The sequence below is a fragment of the Pholis gunnellus genome, assembly GCF_910591455.1.
Source record: "Pholis gunnellus genome assembly, chromosome: 6".
NCBI lineage: Eukaryota > Metazoa > Chordata > Actinopteri > Perciformes > Pholidae > Pholis > Pholis gunnellus.
This window is the reverse complement of record NC_136532.1, coordinates 14,021,640-14,041,703: the sequence shown is the minus strand read 5'-3', so window position 1 is coordinate 14,041,703 and position 20,064 is coordinate 14,021,640. Positions and strand designations below refer to the sequence as shown.

At 41.5% G+C, this 20,064-nt stretch overlaps 1 protein-coding gene across 1 annotated transcript; it reads left to right on the top strand.

Moving 5' to 3' along the window:
* Positions 1 to 10,775: 10,775 nt before the first annotated feature.
* Positions 10,776 to 19,224, top strand: LOC306696998 (uncharacterized protein). Its single transcript, XM_079160736.1, has 13 exons — positions 10,776 to 11,330; positions 11,554 to 11,611; positions 11,718 to 11,865; positions 12,495 to 12,591; positions 12,717 to 12,973; positions 13,264 to 13,889; positions 14,611 to 14,666; positions 14,887 to 15,186; positions 15,654 to 15,711; positions 15,893 to 16,040; positions 16,827 to 16,923; positions 17,609 to 17,865; positions 18,021 to 19,224. The coding sequence occupies exons 1-13, from the start codon at positions 11,075 to 11,077 to the stop codon at positions 18,660 to 18,662; spliced, it is 3,000 nt and encodes a 999-aa protein (XP_079016862.1). The 5' UTR covers positions 10,776 to 11,074; the 3' UTR covers positions 18,663 to 19,224.
* The last annotated feature ends 840 nt before the right edge of the window (positions 19,225 to 20,064 follow it).

The window sequence follows — 20,064 nt, the reverse complement described above, 5'->3', positions numbered from 1 at the left end:
GGCGAATCATTCAAGGCTGTCCAAAGATCTATATTACAAAAGCAGATTTTATTTTCACTTCCAACACAGACATCTCTGATAAAAAGCATGTCAAAGGCAACTGGGATGACTGTTTTTTTTTCCTCTTGGCATATTATTTTTCACTTATCAAATGTGTTTCCCTTACCAGCCTCCCAACCACAACCAATCCACCCAATTCCTGGCTTTACTATATTAAGGAAAATTGAGAACGGATGGCGAGGGACAGAGTGCCTCATTGGATCAATCTATCTATCTACAGAAGATGGGGTTTAGTTGGTGTGTGGGGTGGGTGGAAGGGAGTTTAAAAGTAAAAAGGAAATAAAGAAAATAAGAAGAGAGCCTTGGCCATGTGTCAGTTGAGCATTTTTTACATTAGCCATACGTAAAGGCATTTCTTTCTTCCTCTCCTTAAAGCACCAGGGCCACAGCCATGTGTGAATAATCACACAGAGGGCCTCAGAGGTGCCCTCACCGCCTTACAAGAGGCTGGGTGCAAGGGCAGATGGGGGAGGCGCAAGTTGAAGAAGGTGTGTGTTTGTGTGTGGCGGAGGAGGGGGGGGGGGGGGGGGGGGGGGGGGGGTTTGTCGTAAACGTTAACACGTTGAGGATTTGGATATCCTCACAAGCTTGTCTCATTAGCTGCTAACTGGCAAGACTTTCCCCCGTCCTTTGTTCTGCGTAACGTTTGTCTGGAAGAGGATGGTGAAATATACATATTTAAAATGCTCCGTGCTCCGCCGAGAGAGTTAAGTCCATTTTACAGCAACATAAACACTTCTGTCCTACCATTAACCTTAAAAAGCAACCGAGTGTAAAACTAAACGCTCAACCCGCTCAAACGAATTAGCACAGAGATCAAGGGAGAGAGCGAGATAGAAAAAAAATATAGAGAAATAGCAGTGAGTGAGAGAGAGGGCAAGAAGCAAGGACAGGGGTTATTTTTTCCCCTTTCCCCCTTTTCCAACTCATTCACCTTTCCCAACTGGGAAATAGTAGAAAAACATCAACACAGCTAAACAGCAAATTATTACCAACGCACTCCTCTGTGCTGGGTCCTAAGCAGACATATTGGAGTTGTCATGCAGGAGTATGGCCAATACTTTTCTAGAATTATTCTGAGTATTGCACTCTTTGACAAACATTAAACAAGACAATAAAATACATAGGTGAAGGTGTATTTGCCTACAGGCATATGTGGCTTGAAAGAAAGACAGGAAGCAAGAGAAAATGAGAAAATGGGTCTCCATATTAACAACACAGTTTCCTGACAGTCCAAGTGAATTACACATTTACAGAAGTAGCCACTCAAGTCTGCATGAACCCTATCCTCAAGGCAGAACCTGGCCCTGGTGATTTGAAAGGGAGAGTCATGTGTGCACCTTGAGGATTTGTTCTGCCATTGTGACTGTCTGTCTGTGTCTCCATCTGTCTCTCACTGCCTCTATCTCTCTCCCTCACTTTGTCTACACCTTTGATTCTACAGAGATGTAACTGTGCCCTGAATGCAAATAAGGATCGGTTAGATGGCAGGTCAATTGTCCATTCCTGTTACTTTGGACGATTTTATTTTTTTCTAAAAAAAAATGTAGGATTGGATTTCAGGACCGAGTAATTCAGGGCAAACTATGCCTGCTGTAATCTATTTTAATGGACATCATTAAACTGAATACGCAGAGCTATGTGTGTCTCCGTGTTTGCAGAAGGATTTTTATGACAAGTTGAAGAACAGAGGATGTATCAATACTTGCTTTTACTGACGAGTGGTATAATATTATGCACTTTAAACATTCCAGACTGTGTTCTTTATTACTAACAGGTGCATGATGTCATTACAGAACTACAATTTATCTTTTTAAGTTGTTTTAGGTTATGGAAAAAACGATGTGTTCACAGCTGAGGAATGAGGGGAGCATCTGAGGAATGCTTAACTCATAAATGGAACAATGCTTACCAACAGCATGCAGATGGAAACACGGGAAAAACAGTGCAAAAGTAACATGATGGTTACAATTATGTTGAGAGTGAGGGTTCTGCTTTATGTTAAAAGAGATGTCAGAGAGGAAGAGAGGCTTAGGAAGCTGGGTCATAGTCCTCATATGCTGTTTAACACCTGACACCAAGGCCTAACCGAGGTTCATATCTCATATGAAAAGAGAGGTGAAGAAAAACAGGGGAATAAAAAAAGGAATAACCTAAGCCCCCAGCTCAGCCCTCCTTCAGTGCTTTTTGGGACAGCAGACTGCCCATCTGTCAAACATCTCCTGTCATGATTGTGCACAATCTTAGAAATAAAAACGTAAAGGAATCGTTATAAATACAAGATCATTTAGTCTTTGCTCACAACATTCAATGACCTAAATCAAAGTAAGCATGTCTGACCAAAGAAATCTGACTTCTAACAGTCCGTGGGACTCACAGGAGCGAGGCCTCCTATATGAAATCAGGATAGGGTCACAAACGGCCAGCATATGAGTCCGTGGCTTCATCCCACATCCAGCAGATCAAGGGCCTCGAACTAAAGCAGTACTGACACTGACCTCACTGAGACCGAGCAACTGAAACAGCCCTAACAAGGTATTAGCAGGCACCTCTGTATACCCTCCGACTCTCAGCCCGGGTCTAAAGAAACACAGCTGCACGGGGTGTTTTCCAGGGCGGAGGGCAAACCTGCAAGCAACGTGGTGCCCCTGGCTAAGCTCAAGGGTGCAGCTGAAAGGTCAAGAATTCAAAGCAGTGTGGGGCAAAGTTTACAAAGATTATTTTTTTAATGGCACTTTTCTCTCGCCAACGTAACCCATTTATTCCTTTCAATGTTTAGATTAATGTATTATCTCCATCACCAGGTAGGTGCCTGGTTTTTTTTCAGGATATCTATTTAATGTGTACACTATAAATATATGCATTTCTTATAGTAATGGTATAAGTTCAGTTTGCCCTCTAAGACGGTTGTATAGCTGTGTGTTTTTTTGTGTGTATGCATGTGCAAGCACGTATGGCGGTCGTCTCTGTGTGACTGTGGGCGTCTGGAGGAGAGAGAAGCCTCATCTGTTACCAGCCCCAGCTCGGCCGGCCCGCCGCGTGAAGTAGAACGACAGGGTGTCACCGCCGACGACAGTGATGGATGCCCTAAATTCTGTAGGCAACTTGGGCAATTGGACACATTAACAACAGGCACCTGCTTTCCCCCGTACAAATCTATTAAAAGATAACAGCAATGGCGGCTCACACACTATTAGTAAATTATAGCTCTGTCTGAGTGTGAGGTAAGTGTGGGCCGCCCTTCTCCCACCTACCCCCCCCCCCCCCCCCCCACCCACCCACCCACCCACCCACCCACCCACTGCTACACTATCTTATTGGCAGTCTAATAGTGCCACCGAGTGGCAACAATTCATAATGCTTTTCTAAAATGTGCATTATTTAAACATGGACATCAAAGTCAACGGGAGACTAAGTTTACCCGAAGGTAATCATTCGAACCCTAACCTAAGGTTTTACAGTCTTATTTTTTACATTTAATGAATCAACAATTAATCTAATTACATTTATCAAAACAAGTTGTATAATACACAAATTATCACGATTTCAAAATGTGTCATACAAGACACCAGCAATTATTCTTCAATAATTATATAACACATATATTGTGCAATCTCAACACAAATACAAAACCACACCAAACGCACGGTGCAAGTTTGTCATGACTACGGGCCCAAAGGCCAGTCTCATTTACCGCTGATTGTTGAATTTTGTTTGGTGATAATCGCTGGGGTTTAGAGCCTTTAAACAGTTTACACAACGATTTACAAAATGTTAGATGTTCTTCACCCTTTTCGGCACCTTACGGATTCCTCCTGCAAGCTTTTATTCCATAAACAAGCCTTTCCTTGGGCTGAGATCTGAGACAATGTGGCTGGTATAAAACCATTATGACCTACTCAAGACCACCTCTATTAAAACATTAACAGCAGACCAGTACTCTCAACATGACACTATTATGACATGTGTTGGGCTAGAGCTCAGGTACGTCACATAAACGTGTGTCACATAAATTTTCTGCGGGTAAATATTTCTGTCTGTGGTGGGGGGGGGTATGTGTTTGCGGGCGGGCCACGAATAAAAGGAGGACAAGACCAGTAAATACTTTTACAGCAGGCAATTTGTCAGGATGTGTAAATGTCTCCAATTCCCAACAGCACTGGAGTAAAATTTACAGTCACTCTGGAAGTGACAATGCACAAAAAAGGACTTTTTACTCTCTCTCATCTCCCTCAGACCACTAAAACCTTCCCATAAATCTCATCCGGCCCCCCCAGATGTCTGCTGTTGTCAGATATCATGCCTTGACAATGCCTTCCACCATCATTGTCTTGACAGAAATATGATATGTGAAACTGCAATGTCACATCACTTAACATGATTTAGCCTAAGCTAGCCTGCACCATTTTAATCCATCAAAAATGTCACCTTTTTCCCTGTAATGATGGTAGAGGTATAGCATCCCCGTGTTGGGGTGATCTATAAGACTTATCTTGGCTACTGATTTATGACTACTGCCAGCTAATGTACTAAAGGAGCCTCCTCCCTTCCTGTCATCAGGGTTTCTATCAAATTGGCAAATAAGTAGGCCAGTATTACCTCATGGGCAGGGAGGAAGACACTTCATGTGTGTTAACCCCAAGCACATGACATTATGTGTCTTTGAAACCTCTACAGAATATCTATTTTACTGCACCACCAGATAATCCATTTTCTTGATCCTGTTGCACTCCATACACTCATGGTACTGCAAGGTAGTTTGGACAAACATGTCCATCAAAAGTCAGACATAATGTATAGTGGCTGCTAATGGATTCTCTGGGCTTGGTCTCTTACACGTCCTTTGATCCAATGTCTGCCTATGCCATTTGTTCTGAAAACATTTTTCAGCCTCACTGGATAGCTTGAGTTAACAATATACCAGACTGTTAATTTAAGCTTGTCCCAATAACTTCCAAATACTGCAGGACCTACCAGAAATAACAATACATTTACCAGAACGTCAGACAAAAGACAACAACCTAACACATACGTAAATCATGCGTACTACCCAAATATAAATATACCAAAACAGTGAATGGTATTTAGACATCCACAGTGTGCAATAAGAACAACACACAGTACACAAGGAAACTGGGATCTGTACCTGTGACCACAATGGAGTGACTGGATCCACATGCCAGTAGCTTCACTCTGCCCAGCCTTGCCTCTGTGAACTCTCTCAGATGAGCTTCCTCTGGACCGATGTTGCCTGGCCTGCCATGTCCAGTCTGGCCAAGCTCCCCACTGCCCCAGCAAAGCAGATTCATTTCCATCTCACGCGGTATGTCCTGGGAACACAGACAAAGGAGAGGGATGTGTTTTAGCAACATAGGAAAAGTAAAGTTTGCCAGGTTCTTTTTGAATCTTTAACTTTGGTGTATTCATAAACAAGTGTGATATTAGTTTTCTCAGGTTAGAACTAACATTAGGAACTAGAGTTCCTGACGTGAACAGGTATTTATACGGCAGTAGTTTTGCATCACTTACATACACCCAACAAACAAATTAACTGATGAAACATATTTGTAGACGCTCGAGTGATGAAAAATAGTGGCCGGCATTAAAATTGCTTAAAACCATCTAATTCTGAATTTCCCAGCCTTAATTGTAGTAAATTGTGGATGTGATGCAGATCACCAATATTCTCCTCAACATGTTTATTTACAATCTGCCCTCTGTGCTAATTGGAACGTGACCCTGCACTCACATGCAAACACACATGGGAAGCTGGGTGTATGTGAACGCATACACATACATGCACACACCCCACAGCAATATTACCAGCACAATTCCATCCGACTGCTATTGGAATTTTCCGAAAGAGCAAACCAATAGATAACCTATTACAAAACTATAAGAGATCAATAGCTAATTTCTTTGCATTGATTACCACTTGGACATTTAACATGCGCCCTGTGGCCACAATGTGTGTTCCGCGAGCTGAGATCCCCATTGGCCCTCATGAGTATTAAAATTATCGATTCAGACAGAGGACTAAAAATGTCAAGCTGTTCATTAATCTTAATAAAGACTGGACTTGACCAAGGCACACTTTTTCCCATTGCAGGGATACAACCTATCCAACTAGGGGCATATACACGACATAGATTAATGAGCTTCTACTGAGGGATGTGATTTAAGTCTTTGCCATTAATAGATCAATTACAAAAGAACACGTTTTTTTTTTTAGAATAGTGCTTACTTTTACCTAGTGTGCAACTCAACACAACATTTAAAAATCGATATCGTCTGCCCAATAGTAAAGAAATAGAGACTTTTTTTTTTTTTAAAGTTCACAAAACAAGCAGCGCTGCAGCAATGAGGTCTTTGTGTGATATGAAGCTGCATCTGCTGTCATGCTACAGATGGCCCTCCGCAGTCCATGTTGGACAAATGTTATCAGGCGCCGCCCACCAGCCACCTTCATCTCTGTCTAGTAGATGAGTTTTAAAGCATGCCGGGCTGTCCTTAGAGGGCCAATGAGGGCCCCAAACAGGATTTGATTTGCTCACTCTCCTGACTTTTAATTACTTTCATATTTCTGCCACACTCATATGTTTCCTTCTCACAAATGATTGGCAGCTAAGCTGTAGCCATGATTTGCTACCTGTAAATCCACTAATCGGAGAGATTGGTAACACATTTTGAAATAAGCACAATTAGAGAAGGGCTCTATTACATGAATACATTTTTCAATAAAGAGTAAATAAGTTGTAACCATTTTAGCCAGACAAGACAGCCAGACATTAAAGACTACACAAGAGAACTCAAAGGCCACGCCACAAATCTCGTCTAGCTACTTGGAGATGCCTTGTCTTGCTGCTCTGCACATATCCCTCTCCTGAAGAAGATTTGACTGATTTACAAAAGAAATATATAACTTGAAGTTTGTTTTTTGTACGGTTCATTCCAGGTATATATTCTTTCTGTTTCTACTTTTAAAGGCTATGCCGTATTCTTAGAATGTTTTTATTATTATTATTTGGAAAAAATAAAAATAACAAGGAGCCTTCTTGGGCTTGAAGCCAATATAGTATAATTACTCTGTGTCTCAAGTAACAGCAATGAGAAATCCATACTGGACAAGCGTTTAGAATATCTTTAAGCAACAATACCGTGACATATTTTGAGCACAATGACATTTTTTCTGGTCAAGAGTATCTGAATGTCCACAAAAAAAAATGAGGTGAAGAGTAGGAATCTTACTAGTTTTGGTTTATAACTCTGAATGCCATACGCAACACCAAAGACGAAAAAAATGGAAGAAACACATTTGGCAGCACAACGCCACCAGGAACTAACCTGTGCCAATGTTAAATGACAAGAACTGTTCATTTCCCTGCATGTCTTCTGAAGTCACGCTTCCTTTTCTCTGTTTATATTTCTGTTGTTGGTCGCTTTGTTCTCGCACATTCGTCGCATTTGGTTGTCTTGTGAGGTCCTGCCCCCCTAAATACACTCTCCACACCACATTGGCACGGCAACTGTCTCCATAGCACCTTCTGTTTACAGCGCACCAGATCTTGAGATTAGCCTATTATCATCCAAACCGGGGCAAACCATAGGCGCAAACATTGGAAGAATTAGTGTTTTTGGAAAGGCACTAACACACACACACACACACACACACACACCATTATGATGGATATTTCAAAATACCCGAACTGTATTCCAAACTTTAACCGCAGTCAGGACACAAAAGATTAAGTTTGTAGACAACAGTGTTTTTCTGCATATTTACACAAGTAAATAGTGCTGTAAGAGACACGAGCAATCTACAGCGTTGTCCCTCATACAAGTTCCAAACTGCAAGCAAATAGCAGGTACACTTATCTCCGCTGTATACTGTTCGCAGTTTACTTACTGCTACTCACTTCCACGTCCCTATGATTGACCGCCAGGGACTTGGTTTCGGTGCCATTATTTTGGAACGGTTGCAGTGCGATTTTGCACAGACTGGTCTGCACTTGATTAGGAGCCCACAGTCTCTCCTTTGTCCATCAGATGGCAGTAGAGGTCTTTGAGAAGCCATTCATTAGGAGTGTCCTCCTCAACACGCCCAGGCACCATGGGTGGGGACGGGGTGCCCTTTTAGTCACAGTAGCACGGGGTGATCGCGTTTGAACATGGGCAGGGGGCTGGACTGTATGTTGTGTTCATAGATACTATTTCTCAACATGACGTACTTCACAGTAAGCAGTAATAAGTGACAGCAGGTGCAGTGGAGCTGGGTATTTTGCCTTGCTATATAACTGAAATGCTTAACCCATGCATTGTGATGCCTAAATAATGAGAGTGGATCAAATGTAATTATTTCCCCTTTTTATTGCATTCTAGTCACGCCAAGTTGGTTCAACGATGAAAGAGATGGGACTTTTCTCAAAAGGACATGTACATATGGATGTCATCGTTGACAAGAGTGCCTATGCCCCAGGTATACATTTCTCTTCAAACGTGGTAGGTTCAAGTCACGGAAGGAGATCTTCTGCTGAAGGCAGATACTGAAAACTATGTTGTGTTCATAGTAGGTACCACAGCCATGCACAATAGCAAACTATTTTATTACAACTGGAATATTGTTGACATTATAGTTCATGAATAGTTTAATCCTACTTGTTGCTTTTGTCAACAAGAAAGAAATTGAATGCAGCGTACAGTCTTTTTGACATGTCATTGCAGGAGATGCACTTCTGTAACATTAGTAGTAACTCTATTTAGATGTGTCCATTCCAGTGCCCTGGTAGTGTGTCTACTGGCTAACACCTGTACTGGTTTGTTGTCAGTGATGGTTTAAGTAAACATGAAAAAAAGAGTTAATGGAAATGTAAGTAGCATTTTAGGGGGTTAGTATGAAGCCATTAAAGGAATAATACCATTACTGAACATCATAGTCACTGTGTTATCTTCAGCACCACCACCTGTGTACCCACATAACCCACTGCTGAATGCTGGTCCATCAGGTGTGTACCCTGCTCAGCCGGCACACATGAGTGGGGGCTACAATAACCCAGTGCCACAACTGGCTTCCCCTTATCGATCTCCATTTTCATCTTCATCATCGTCTTCTGTGCTTCACCCTCCACCTACTGTCCCAACATTTCAACCACCCCCATCTGCCCCATCCCCATCTGCCCCATCCCCATCCCATTGTCCTCCAGCCTTTAGCATATCCCCAACTGCTCCTGCATACAACCCGCTGTCTTCTGCACCAATGATGGACACAGACTTTCTGTCTCAATCTAATGAAGCTCCTCCAGCATATTCATTCCTTTTCCCGTCTGCTACTGACAAATCTGATGCAAAATAATAGAACTTATGCTTAATGACTGAATCAGTTTAATTGTGACGTGAAATACTAATACGTATCTAAATGTCAAATCTGATCACCTATCGTGTCTTGTGTTTTACATTTTGAAGTGTGAATTTGAAACTAAAAAGGCACTTTGTGCAATATTTACTGTTTGCATGCAAACAATTATATAGGATTTATGCATTATATGGGAAAGGTGTTTTCCTGTCAGTTCATGTTGCTAATTAGCTCTGTCTGGCTGCTCAAACCTCAGCCATCCGGATACCCTGTGTATGTACACGTGCCTTGTTCAACTCAAGAGTCCTCGACTGAACATTTTTTCAATGTTAGTCTATACCTGTTCTCTCTACCTCACTGTGGCTAGTTGAAAGAATCTGGACAACAAGTACTATATCAAAAAATCTTTTCATATGTTTATTTCATAAAACGATCAACTAAGAGGCAAAATATGCATTTTCTCTATATTTCCCAGTCTGCTGAATTTAACACCAGACAACGACTTCTGTCCATTTCATTTACAAGATTCTTAGCAAACCTGATTTTTTTTTTAATACTTGCCAACTGCCAGTGTTTTCTCTGACTTGTAGATGTGAATAAATAATTGCAAGAGAAGGTTTCATTGTTGCCTCTTTGCAGCTGTTTTGTGTCTCTTCATATTTGTTTAGTTTATTTGTGGTCATTTTGAGTCTCTTCCTTGTTAGTACAAGTCTCTTTGAGTGACATTTTGTAGGTGAAAGTCAAGGGAGCCCCTGGGCCCGATTCAGTGATTGATCCATGGATAGCACAGGTCTTGGCAAATAATGTCATCCATCCAGAGCTCTTCCATTTTGTCAGACATTAGGCTTTCAAATAGCCTAATAATAAACACGCTGTAAACAGTACAACGCTTAAACACTAAGATCCCTTAAACTAAATGTTATATAACTTAATTGTGTAAACCTGAATAGCCTATTGTGCATTATGCTGTTGTGATATCTGGATTGCTTTAAAGTATGTTGTAATTTAACTGCCTGACATGAGGCAATAATGGACGTTTTCCCTTTGTATCATTGTTGTCTTTTGGTGGTTTTTTCCCCCCCTTTTCATTGTTGTTGTGAGACTCTTTGCAGCTGTTTTGTGTCTCTTCATATTTGTTTTGTTTATTTGTGGTCATTTTTAGTCTCTTCCTTGTTAGTACGAGTCTCTTTGAGTGAAATTGTGTAAGTGAAGGTCAAGGGGGCCCAGGGCGTGAGCCCTGTAGGCAGGTATGTGGCAAGAAGCTGCCGAGCTGAGGGTGGGTCCACAATCTGTGACAACGCCCATTGTTGTCGTTACGACAGGTCCGCTGTCCGTTTATGATTTTAGCTGCGTCACTTGAGCCACCTGTTCTCGTTATGCTTAGAGCAACCGCGTTGTTTCCCATTCGATTGATTTATTAACGACTTCGCTAGTAGTGAAACCAAAAGGAAAAAGATACATTCTTTGCAAATATTTACTTTTACAGTCATTTACAACAGTCTGCTGTCTCTCGGTTATTTTATTTTTTTGTGAGCTCAATCTTCGGGCGTAGCCCCCGGCAGGTGTAAGAGCCAGGTGAGAGTAAGCCGTCGCTCCGTGTAGAAGAGGTGGGCGGGGAAAGCAAACGCGTTTGACAGCTAACAGTAGCCTGTAGCTACATCCAAAATGTCTCCGATAAAGGACTTAAATCTGGTTTATGAGGCTCTCAACAAAGAGGACACTTTTTCTCAAGGAGATACTATCGCAGGCACACTAACTTTCACTTTGACAAAAGAAACCAAAGTGAAGGCCCTGACCGTGAAAGCCAAAGGGGACGCGCGCGTGCACTGGACTCATGGCACCGGAGATAACCGCAGATCGTACACTGCGCACAGGAGATACCTGAAACTCAAAGAGCACGTAGTTGCAGAGAATGAAAAAGGTATGTGAGAAATATTTAGCCCTATGCTTCGCTCGCTCATCTTAACACCTGCACAGATTCATGTTATCTTGACGTAATACTATCTACTTATATGCCACATATTATTGTTCATTTGTATACATTTCTAAACACAACCTGAGGTAGGTCTAATAAATCCAACTGAGCAAATAAAGAGCTGTCAGTTCCCAACAGGAAGTGTTAATGATTCTCAGTTATTTTGCAGGCACTGTACTTCACAAAGGAGACCATCACTTTAAGTTCAGGTTTACAATTCCACAGGGGTAAGTGTATACATTTCTAGCATCTAGCAGGGCTACTGCTAATACTGCTAAATACTGGGTTTGTGTTTACAAATACCTGCATTCATGGACTGGTTTTGTCTTACAGGGACATGCCGTCATCCTTCAAGGGGCTTCATGGAAAGATTGTCTACATGCTGGAAGCTAAGGTGTCCAGAAGCTGGCGGATGCCTTCTACAGTACAAAAAGAGCTCAAATTTGTTTCAAAGTCCCTTTCCCACCATGGCCAAGTAATGGTAGGTGGGACACCACAGTGATACATGTTATGAATTTGTAATAGTACAAATTAACTCAAATATTTGAAAGGAAAACATCCAAGATATCAAGCCACATGACTAAAGATCCAGCTGGCAATAACTGAAAGAAAGGAACAGACGGGTTGAAGGAAACAATGCAGAGTTAGGGATGAACACTGTTTTATACTAAATGTGTCTGAGCAAAGTGTAGTCTGGCATGGGGAACATTCTAACATAACAGCAGTGTACTGTACTTATATAATATAATAGGAGGCAGTCAACAGGACCGACAGAGTTTGAACGATAGGGTGTGGCATGTGAACAAATAGAACAAACTGGTTGCTTGAATAAACAGGAATTGGGTTCCACAAAAAGTAGTGGGGTGGTGAATGATGAGAGCATTACAAGAGAATGAAGAGAGCATACTTGCCCAACCCCCCTCTTAAACCTAGTCTTGACGGATTCATTTTGGGATGTTAAAGAGTTCACTTTTTGTGGTGATAACCGACAAGGATGGCTAATCCACAGTTTAACAGCGAGATGACAATATTTTCTCCTAAACTTTGAATTTCAGTCGTATGAGTAGCTGCATTGAAAGAAAATATGTTTGTTTGTTTTTGTTGTTCTAGTGTCCACAGTCTGGTTCAGTGGATAAAAAGATGAGCACTTTCTCCGAAGGACAGGTCCAAATGTCTGCTACCGTAAACACAAACATTTGCTCTCCAGGTAAAGTCACTCTACTACATACTTACTTACAGTATACGTGTAATGTATAATTTTGTTATTGTGTTGTGACATTTTTTTTTTTTAAAAACTGTGCATATCCAGATGTTATGATTTGTTTTTTATAGGGGACAATGTGGCTGTTGTTGCCAAAATCCACAATTCCTCTTCCAAAGAAATGAAGCCCAAATTCAGTCTACAGCAGAAAATAGTGTACCGTGCCAATGCCTCCACTAATATCAGTGACCAAAGTCTGTGCAAAATGGTTGGAGAGACGATTGCACCGAATTCAGAGGAATCCGTCTCCTGCCAGTTAACAGTTCCTGCCGATGTCATCCCAACTCTCCATCATTGTGAAATCCTCACAGTTGACCATTACCTTAAGGTATGTAATGATGTAATAGTGGTGTTACATCAACAGAGAAATTGAGTTATTTGCATTTGTTTGCAAATATTGGCAGTTATGTAATTGTTGCACAGACAATTCTTGTCTTAAATCCCACGCTTCAACAACTGTTAGAAATACAAAACACCATAACCACACAACAGCATATATGTTTACAGTACAAACAGTAAAATATCAGACTATAATCATGTTTATCAGATGGCACAGTCAATTTAAATACTTTAAATTAATATAAATAAATGGTAGTTTCATATGTCTTTCTTTCCCAGGTGTATCTGGACATCAGTTTTGCCATTGACCCGAAGGTGGTGTTTCCCCTGGTCATAGTTCGTTCTGGTTTTGCTGCCCTTCAGCCTGGTGGAGCTGTGGGTCCTTACCCAGCGGGAGCTGGGGGTCATTACCCAGCTGTGGCTGTAGGTCCTTATCCAGCGGGAGCTGGTGGTCCATACCCAGCTGGAGCTGTGGGTCCTTACCCAGCTGTGGCTGTAGGTCCTTATCCAGCGGGAGCTGGTGGTCCATACCCAGCTGGAGCTGGGGGTCCTTACCCAGCTGTGGCTGTAGGTCCTTATCCAGCGGGAGCTGGTGGTCCTTACCCAGCTGGGGCTGTTGGGGCCCCAAGTTACAGCGACTTCCCTCCCCCCGCCTTCCCGATTGGACCTTATCCTGTACCTGCAGGTTCAGCTGCTTATGGCTACCCAGCACCAGATCACACTCAATATGCAAACATATCAAGTGGATATAATAATCAGTGGCCTCAACAGGCTGCTCCATACGGGTTTCCAACTGCAGCTTCATCCTCAGTGCAGCCTCAAGCCCCTACTGCTCCTCCTCTGTTTCAACAGGGACAAGAACCTCCACCGTATATGTCCCTTTTCTCCCCTTCTCAGGACACTCAGTAGGACTGGATCGGATCACAAAAGCTGAGCTTCTAAAGGAACAGATAATCTTGACTTAAAAAATACTGACAGATGAAGAGGGCATTTGAGCTATTCATATTGTAACATATTTGCTGTTTTCAAATATAAAAACTGCATTCCTACTACTGTTTAACATTTACTTTTGAGTTAAATGTGTAAAACTAGTTCATATGTACAGTGTGTGTTGTCATGTAGTACCAAAATGACACATCTGTGCCCCTCAGTCATTTCCCTGTCGAGCGGAAAAAATACATTGTTTTAGTTTCGTAAAAACCTATTTTTACTCAGGTTCCTTACTTTTATCACATACTTTCATTCATTCATTCATGGCAATGCCTTTTACCTCAACTTGTTCTCTTCTATATGCAAGCTCTAAGTTTGCCAGGTGCAAACCATAGGATATGGTTTTCCTGGGTTTTCAGTAGTGGTTGCAGGCAAAAAGGGAACTTCAGTTCTTTGTTGGCTTTTTAATGACTGTGAAATGTGTGTTATTTCAATATTTTATGTAATGTTTGGTAAATACAATCAGAATAAAAATGAATGTTATTTGAGACTACGGTTTGAATCATTTGAAGTCCACTGAATATGATTAATGTGATCAAGGTCTTTCACATACCTTGTGGTGCATCATGACAGAGAAAAACATCATGTGACCACGTGAGAGCAGGTACACTAATCTTTGCTGTGTACTGTTTGCAGTTTACTTCCTACGAACTTCCATGCACCTATGATTGACCGCCAGGGACTTGGTTTCGGTGCCATTATTTTGGAACGGTTGCAGTGCGCTTTTGCACAGAGTAGTCTGCACTTGATTAGGAGCCCACCGTCTCTCTTGTGTCCATCAGATGGCAGTAGAGGTCTTTGAGAAGCCATAGATAAGGAGTGTCCTCCTCAACACGCCCAGGCGCCATGGGTGGGGACGGGGTCCCCTTTCAGTCACAGTAGCACGGGGTGATCGCGTTTGAACATGTGCAGGATTGTATGTTGTGTCCATTAATTTAACCAGTTTAGTCTTTACAATGCCTGCAATTCAAAGCTTAACGATGACTTACGACGCGCTGAACGAGTATGATACGTTTTCGGAGGGAGACACGCTCACTGGGAAAGTAACTCTGGCCTTGTATAAAGAGACCACCGTTGAGAGCCTGTTTGTGAAAGCCAAAGGAGACGCTAACGTCCGATGGACGAAAAAGAGTGGTGATCACACCCATACATACCAGGCACACAGGAGATATTTCAAACTGAAGCAGTTTTTGATCTCAGAGGACTCGAGGGGTAAGCTACAGACTTCTTGTTCGTTATGCATGCCGTAACCCTTGTATTACTTCCTGGCATAGTGTAAGCCTGCTATGTTGTTTCCTAGTTCCGTTTATGCACTTTACCGTTTTCTTAGTGCCCAGTGATTGGCACGATAAGGCAAAATGTTCATAGCCGTTACCTGTGTGAAAAAGAAAAGTCAATAAAGTTGACTCCGAAATTGAAAAAAATAAGATACTAATATAATAAGCAGCTCTTGGGTATAGAATACCCTCCATTTTACATACAAATGTATTGTTTGTTTTACTCACAGTAATGCAGATGACAGATTGTACAATATTGAAATGAAGTGCAGTGGGGTAGAAGTATTACATTGTAATATAGTGCAAGTGTTACTTTCCACCACCATATTAATTACTATTTAAAGTAGCACGTATTGGCAGACGACCATTGTTAGTATTAACAACAAATCCTTGCCCTTTCAGAAACTGTAGTTCCCCAAGGAATCCATATCTACAACTTCAGCTTTGACATACCCCCAGGGTACGTATAAAACATTTACCAAAACACAATGTTTGCACTTTCACAATGTAAAGGATTTTCACAAACAGGACCAAATAGCCTACTCCTGCACATTCTATTCATTGATGTTCATTCAAATCCGATTATTGATGTTAATTCACTTAGTATAACATAAAATGAATCTGCTGGTTTTTCATTACAGAAGCATGCCTTCATCCTTCAAGGGACATCATGGAAAGATTGTCTACAAGTTGGAAGCCAAGTTGTCCAGGAGTTGGAAGATGGACCGAACAGTAGAAAGGGACATACATTTTGTCTCCAAGTCCTATCAGAACCTTGGTTCTCTGATGGTGTGTAAAATATTGAAATGTATAAATCTCTGATACTGTAAGTCACTAGACAGAAACTATACTCCTTTATTCCACCGTATAGTATGTAGAGACTTTGTAATGTGATGTTACAGTCGGTGCCAGCAGGCCTTTTCTTGGAGGCAGCACTTCTCATGGGTGGTGTAGCTAAAATATTGAAATGGACTATTGAAACAGAAAAATATAGGTATTATATAGTTTTCCCAAACCACATCCGAATTTGCTGATAGGCCTTTTTCACAGCAGGCATTTTAACATTTCCAAAGCACCGTTAATAAGAACACTAATGTTGATGTTTACATTCCATTTTGAGGTGTCAGTTGTGCGTGCTCGCTCACTGGTTTGGCTTACTGGCATGCTTACATATATAGAGCCACCATGAACGGTATTAGCTCCACATTGGCTATTCCTGCCGTCACAAGTCAAAACATTGGCTATGGAAAAAGACCTGTCAGGATTTGCATATCAATCTGTGCTGCTCAAATTGCATTATAAACACAAAGAAAACAGTGTCTCAGTGACTTTGGATCATTTACAGACATTGTTGTCGATAGCTTTCATAGATACTATTTCTTCTGTAGAAATGGTTCCAGTGAAAAGTGCTCACCATGACGTACTTCACAGTAAGCAGTAATAAGTGACAGCAGGTGCAGTGGAGCTGGGTAGTTTGCCTTGCTTTATAACTGAATTGCTTAACCCATGCATTGTGATGCCTAAATAATGAGAGTGGATCAAATGTAATTATTTCCCCTTTTTATTGCATTCTAGTCACGCCAAGTTGGTTCAACGATGAAAGAGATGGGACTTTTCTCAAAAGGACATGTACATATGGATGTCATCGTTGACAAGAGTGCCTATGCCCCAGGTATACATTTCTCTTCAAACGTGGTAGGTTCAAGTCACGGAAGGAGATCTTCTGCTGAAGGCAGATACTGAAAACTATGTTGTGTTCATAGTAGGTACCACAGCCATGCACAATAGCAAACTATTTTATTACAACTGGAATATTGTTGACATTATAGTTCATGAATAGTTTAATCCTACTTGTTGCTTTTGTCAACAAGAAAGAAATTGAATGCAGCGTACAGTCTTTTTGACATGTCATTGCAGGAGATGCACTTCTGTAACATTAGTAGTAACTCTATTTAGATGTGTCCATTCCAGTGCCCTGGTAGTGTGTCTACTGGCTAACACCTGTAATGGTTTGTTGTCAGTGATGGTTTAAGTAAAGCATGAAAAGAAGAGTTAATAGAAATGTAAGTAGCATTTTAGGGGGTTAGTATAAAGCCATTAAAAGAATAATACCATTACTGAACATCATAGTCACTGTGTTATTTCCAGTTTTGGTCAGACTGCTTTTACATATACATGCATGGAACAATAAGTAGGTGGGTTTAGCACTGTTGATTTAACGCAGGTACGTTTTGTCTGTCAGCCGTTCTTATTTGCCTTTATATAACACACACACTGGAGCACACTGTGTTGTCCTATGCGGCACTTGATTTAAAATAAAATGAAAATGAATATTATTTATTTATTTTTCCTCATAGGTGAAACTATGGCGATTGTTGCAAAAATCAACAATTCCTCATCCAAGGACATGATACCAAAATTCAGTTTAATCCAGGATGTGGTGTACCATGCCAAAAGCAGTACCAAACATGCGAGCAGCGTTGTCCACAAAGTGGTTGACAACTGTATTAAGCCCCGAACAGAGAAGGATGTCAGGTGTGCAATACAGATTCCTCGTGTTCAGATGCCAACGATCCAGAATTGTGACATAATCTCAGTGGAGTACCATTTAATGGTATGCAACATTGCCAAAGCGAATTTTTGAACTGATTTTGTTAAACTGATGATCCATACATATTGATAAAAGATTTTCCAAATTCATTGTGAATGTCACATGTTTTAGAAGTAAAGCACAGGTTGCTTATGAGGCTGTCATGTTTTTTTTCTCAGGCGTATCTGGACATCAGCTTCGCTTTCGATCCGGAGATAAAGTTCCCAGTGGTCATTATTCCTCCAGAACTCGCTCCTGGCTTTCAGCCTGGTGTTGCTGGGGCCCCCTATCCAGCTGGGGCTGCTGGGGGCCCAAGCAACAATGGCTTCCCTCCGCCTGCTGTGTTAATGGGTCCTGTATCCCCCCACTCCGGCAGTTATGGATACCCAGGTGCCCAAAGGTATTCAGCACCACCACCTGTGTACCCACATAACCCACTGGTGAATGCTGGTCCATCAGGTGTGTACCCTGCACAGCCGGCACACATGAGTGGGGGCTACAATAACCCAGTGCCACAACTGGCTTCCCCTTATCGATCTCCATTTTCATCTTCATCATCGTCTTCTGTGCTTCACCCTCCACCTGCTGTCCCAACATTTCAACCACCCCCATCTGCCCCATTCCCATCTGCCCCATTCCCATCTGCCCCATCCCCATCCTATTGTCCTCCACCCTTTAGCATATCCCCAACTGCTCCTGCATACAACCCGCTGTCTTCTGCACCAATGATGGACACAGACTTTCTGTCTCAATCTAATGAAGCTCCTCCAGCATATTCACTCCTTTTCCCGTCTGCTACTGACAAATCTGATGCAAAATAATAGAACTTATGCTTAATGACTGAATCAGTTTAATTGTGACGTGAAATACTAATACGTATCTAAATGTCAAATCTGATCACCTATCGTGTCTTGTGTTTTACATTTTGAAGTGTGAATTTGAAACTAAAAAGGCACTTTGTGCAATATTTACTGTTTGCATGCAAACAATTATATAGGATTTATGCATTATATGGGAAAGGTGTTTTCCTGTCAGTTCATGTTGCTAATTAGCTCTGTCTGGCTGCTCAAACCTCAGCCATCCGGATACCCTGTGTATGTACACGTGCCTTGTTCAACTCAAGAGTCCTCGACTGAACATTTTTTCAATGTTAGTCTATACCTGTTCTCTCTACCTCACTGTGGCTAGTTGAAAGAATCTGGACAACAAGTACTATATCAAAAAATCTTTTCATATGTTTATTTTATAAAACGATCAACTAAGAGGCAAAATATGCATTTTCTCTATATTTCCCAGTCTGCTGAATTTAACACCAGACAACGACTTCTGTCCATTTCATTTACAAGATTCTTAGCAAACCTGATTTTTTTTTTATACTTGCCAACTGCCAGTGTTTTCTCTGACTTGTAGATGTGAATAAATAATTGCAAGAGAAGGTTTCTCTGAGACTCATTGTTGTTATTTTGTCTCTTTGCGGCCTCTTTGCAGCTGTTTTGTGTCTCTTCATATTTGTTTAGTTTATTTGTGGTCATTTTGAGTCTCTTCCTTGTTAGTACGAGTCTCTTTGAGTGACATTTTGTAGGTGAAGGTCAAGGGAGCCCCTGGGCCCGATTCAGTGATTGATCCATGGATAGCACAGGTCTTGGCAAATGTCATCCATCCAGAGCTCTTCCATTTTGTCAGACATTAGGCTTTCAAATAGCCTAATAATAAACACGCTGTAAACAGTACAACGCTTAAACACTAAGATCCCTTAAACTAAATGTTATATAACTTAATTGTGGAAACCTGAATAGCCTATTGTGCATTATGCTGTTGTGATATCTGGATTGCTTTAAAGTATGTTGTAATTTAACTGCCTGACATGAGGCAATAATGGACGTTTTCCCTTAATGCCGAGATCCTCCGCAGTGGCGCTGGCAGTGCAGTGATAAGTCTGTGGCAAGAAGCTGCCGAGCTGAGCATGGCGGGTCCACAATCCATGACAACGCCCACTGTTGTCGTTACGACCGGTCCGCTGCCGGTTTATGATTTTAGTTGAGTCACTTGAGCCCCCCGTTCTCGTTATATGCTTAGAGCAACCACGTTGTACTTTGTTTCCCATTCATTTGATTTACTAACGAGTTCGCTAGTCGTGAAACCAGAATAAAAAAAGATACAGTCTTTACAAATATTTACTTTGACAGTCATTTACAACAGTCTGGACTGTTGTAAATGACAGCA

Bases quoted from the DNA above. Each gene is read 5' to 3' on its own strand.
- LOC306696998 (XM_079160736.1), top strand. From the start codon at position 11,075: ATGTCTCCGATAAAGGACTTAAATCTGGTTTATGAGGCTCTCAACAAA. The intron at 12,592-12,716 runs GTAAAGTCACTC...TGTTTTTTATAG, and splicing joins CACAAACATTTGCTCTCCAG to GGGACAATGTGGCTGTTGTT. The intron at 16,041-16,826 runs GTGTGTAAAATA...ATTGCATTCTAG, and splicing joins AGAACCTTGGTTCTCTGATG to TCACGCCAAGTTGGTTCAAC.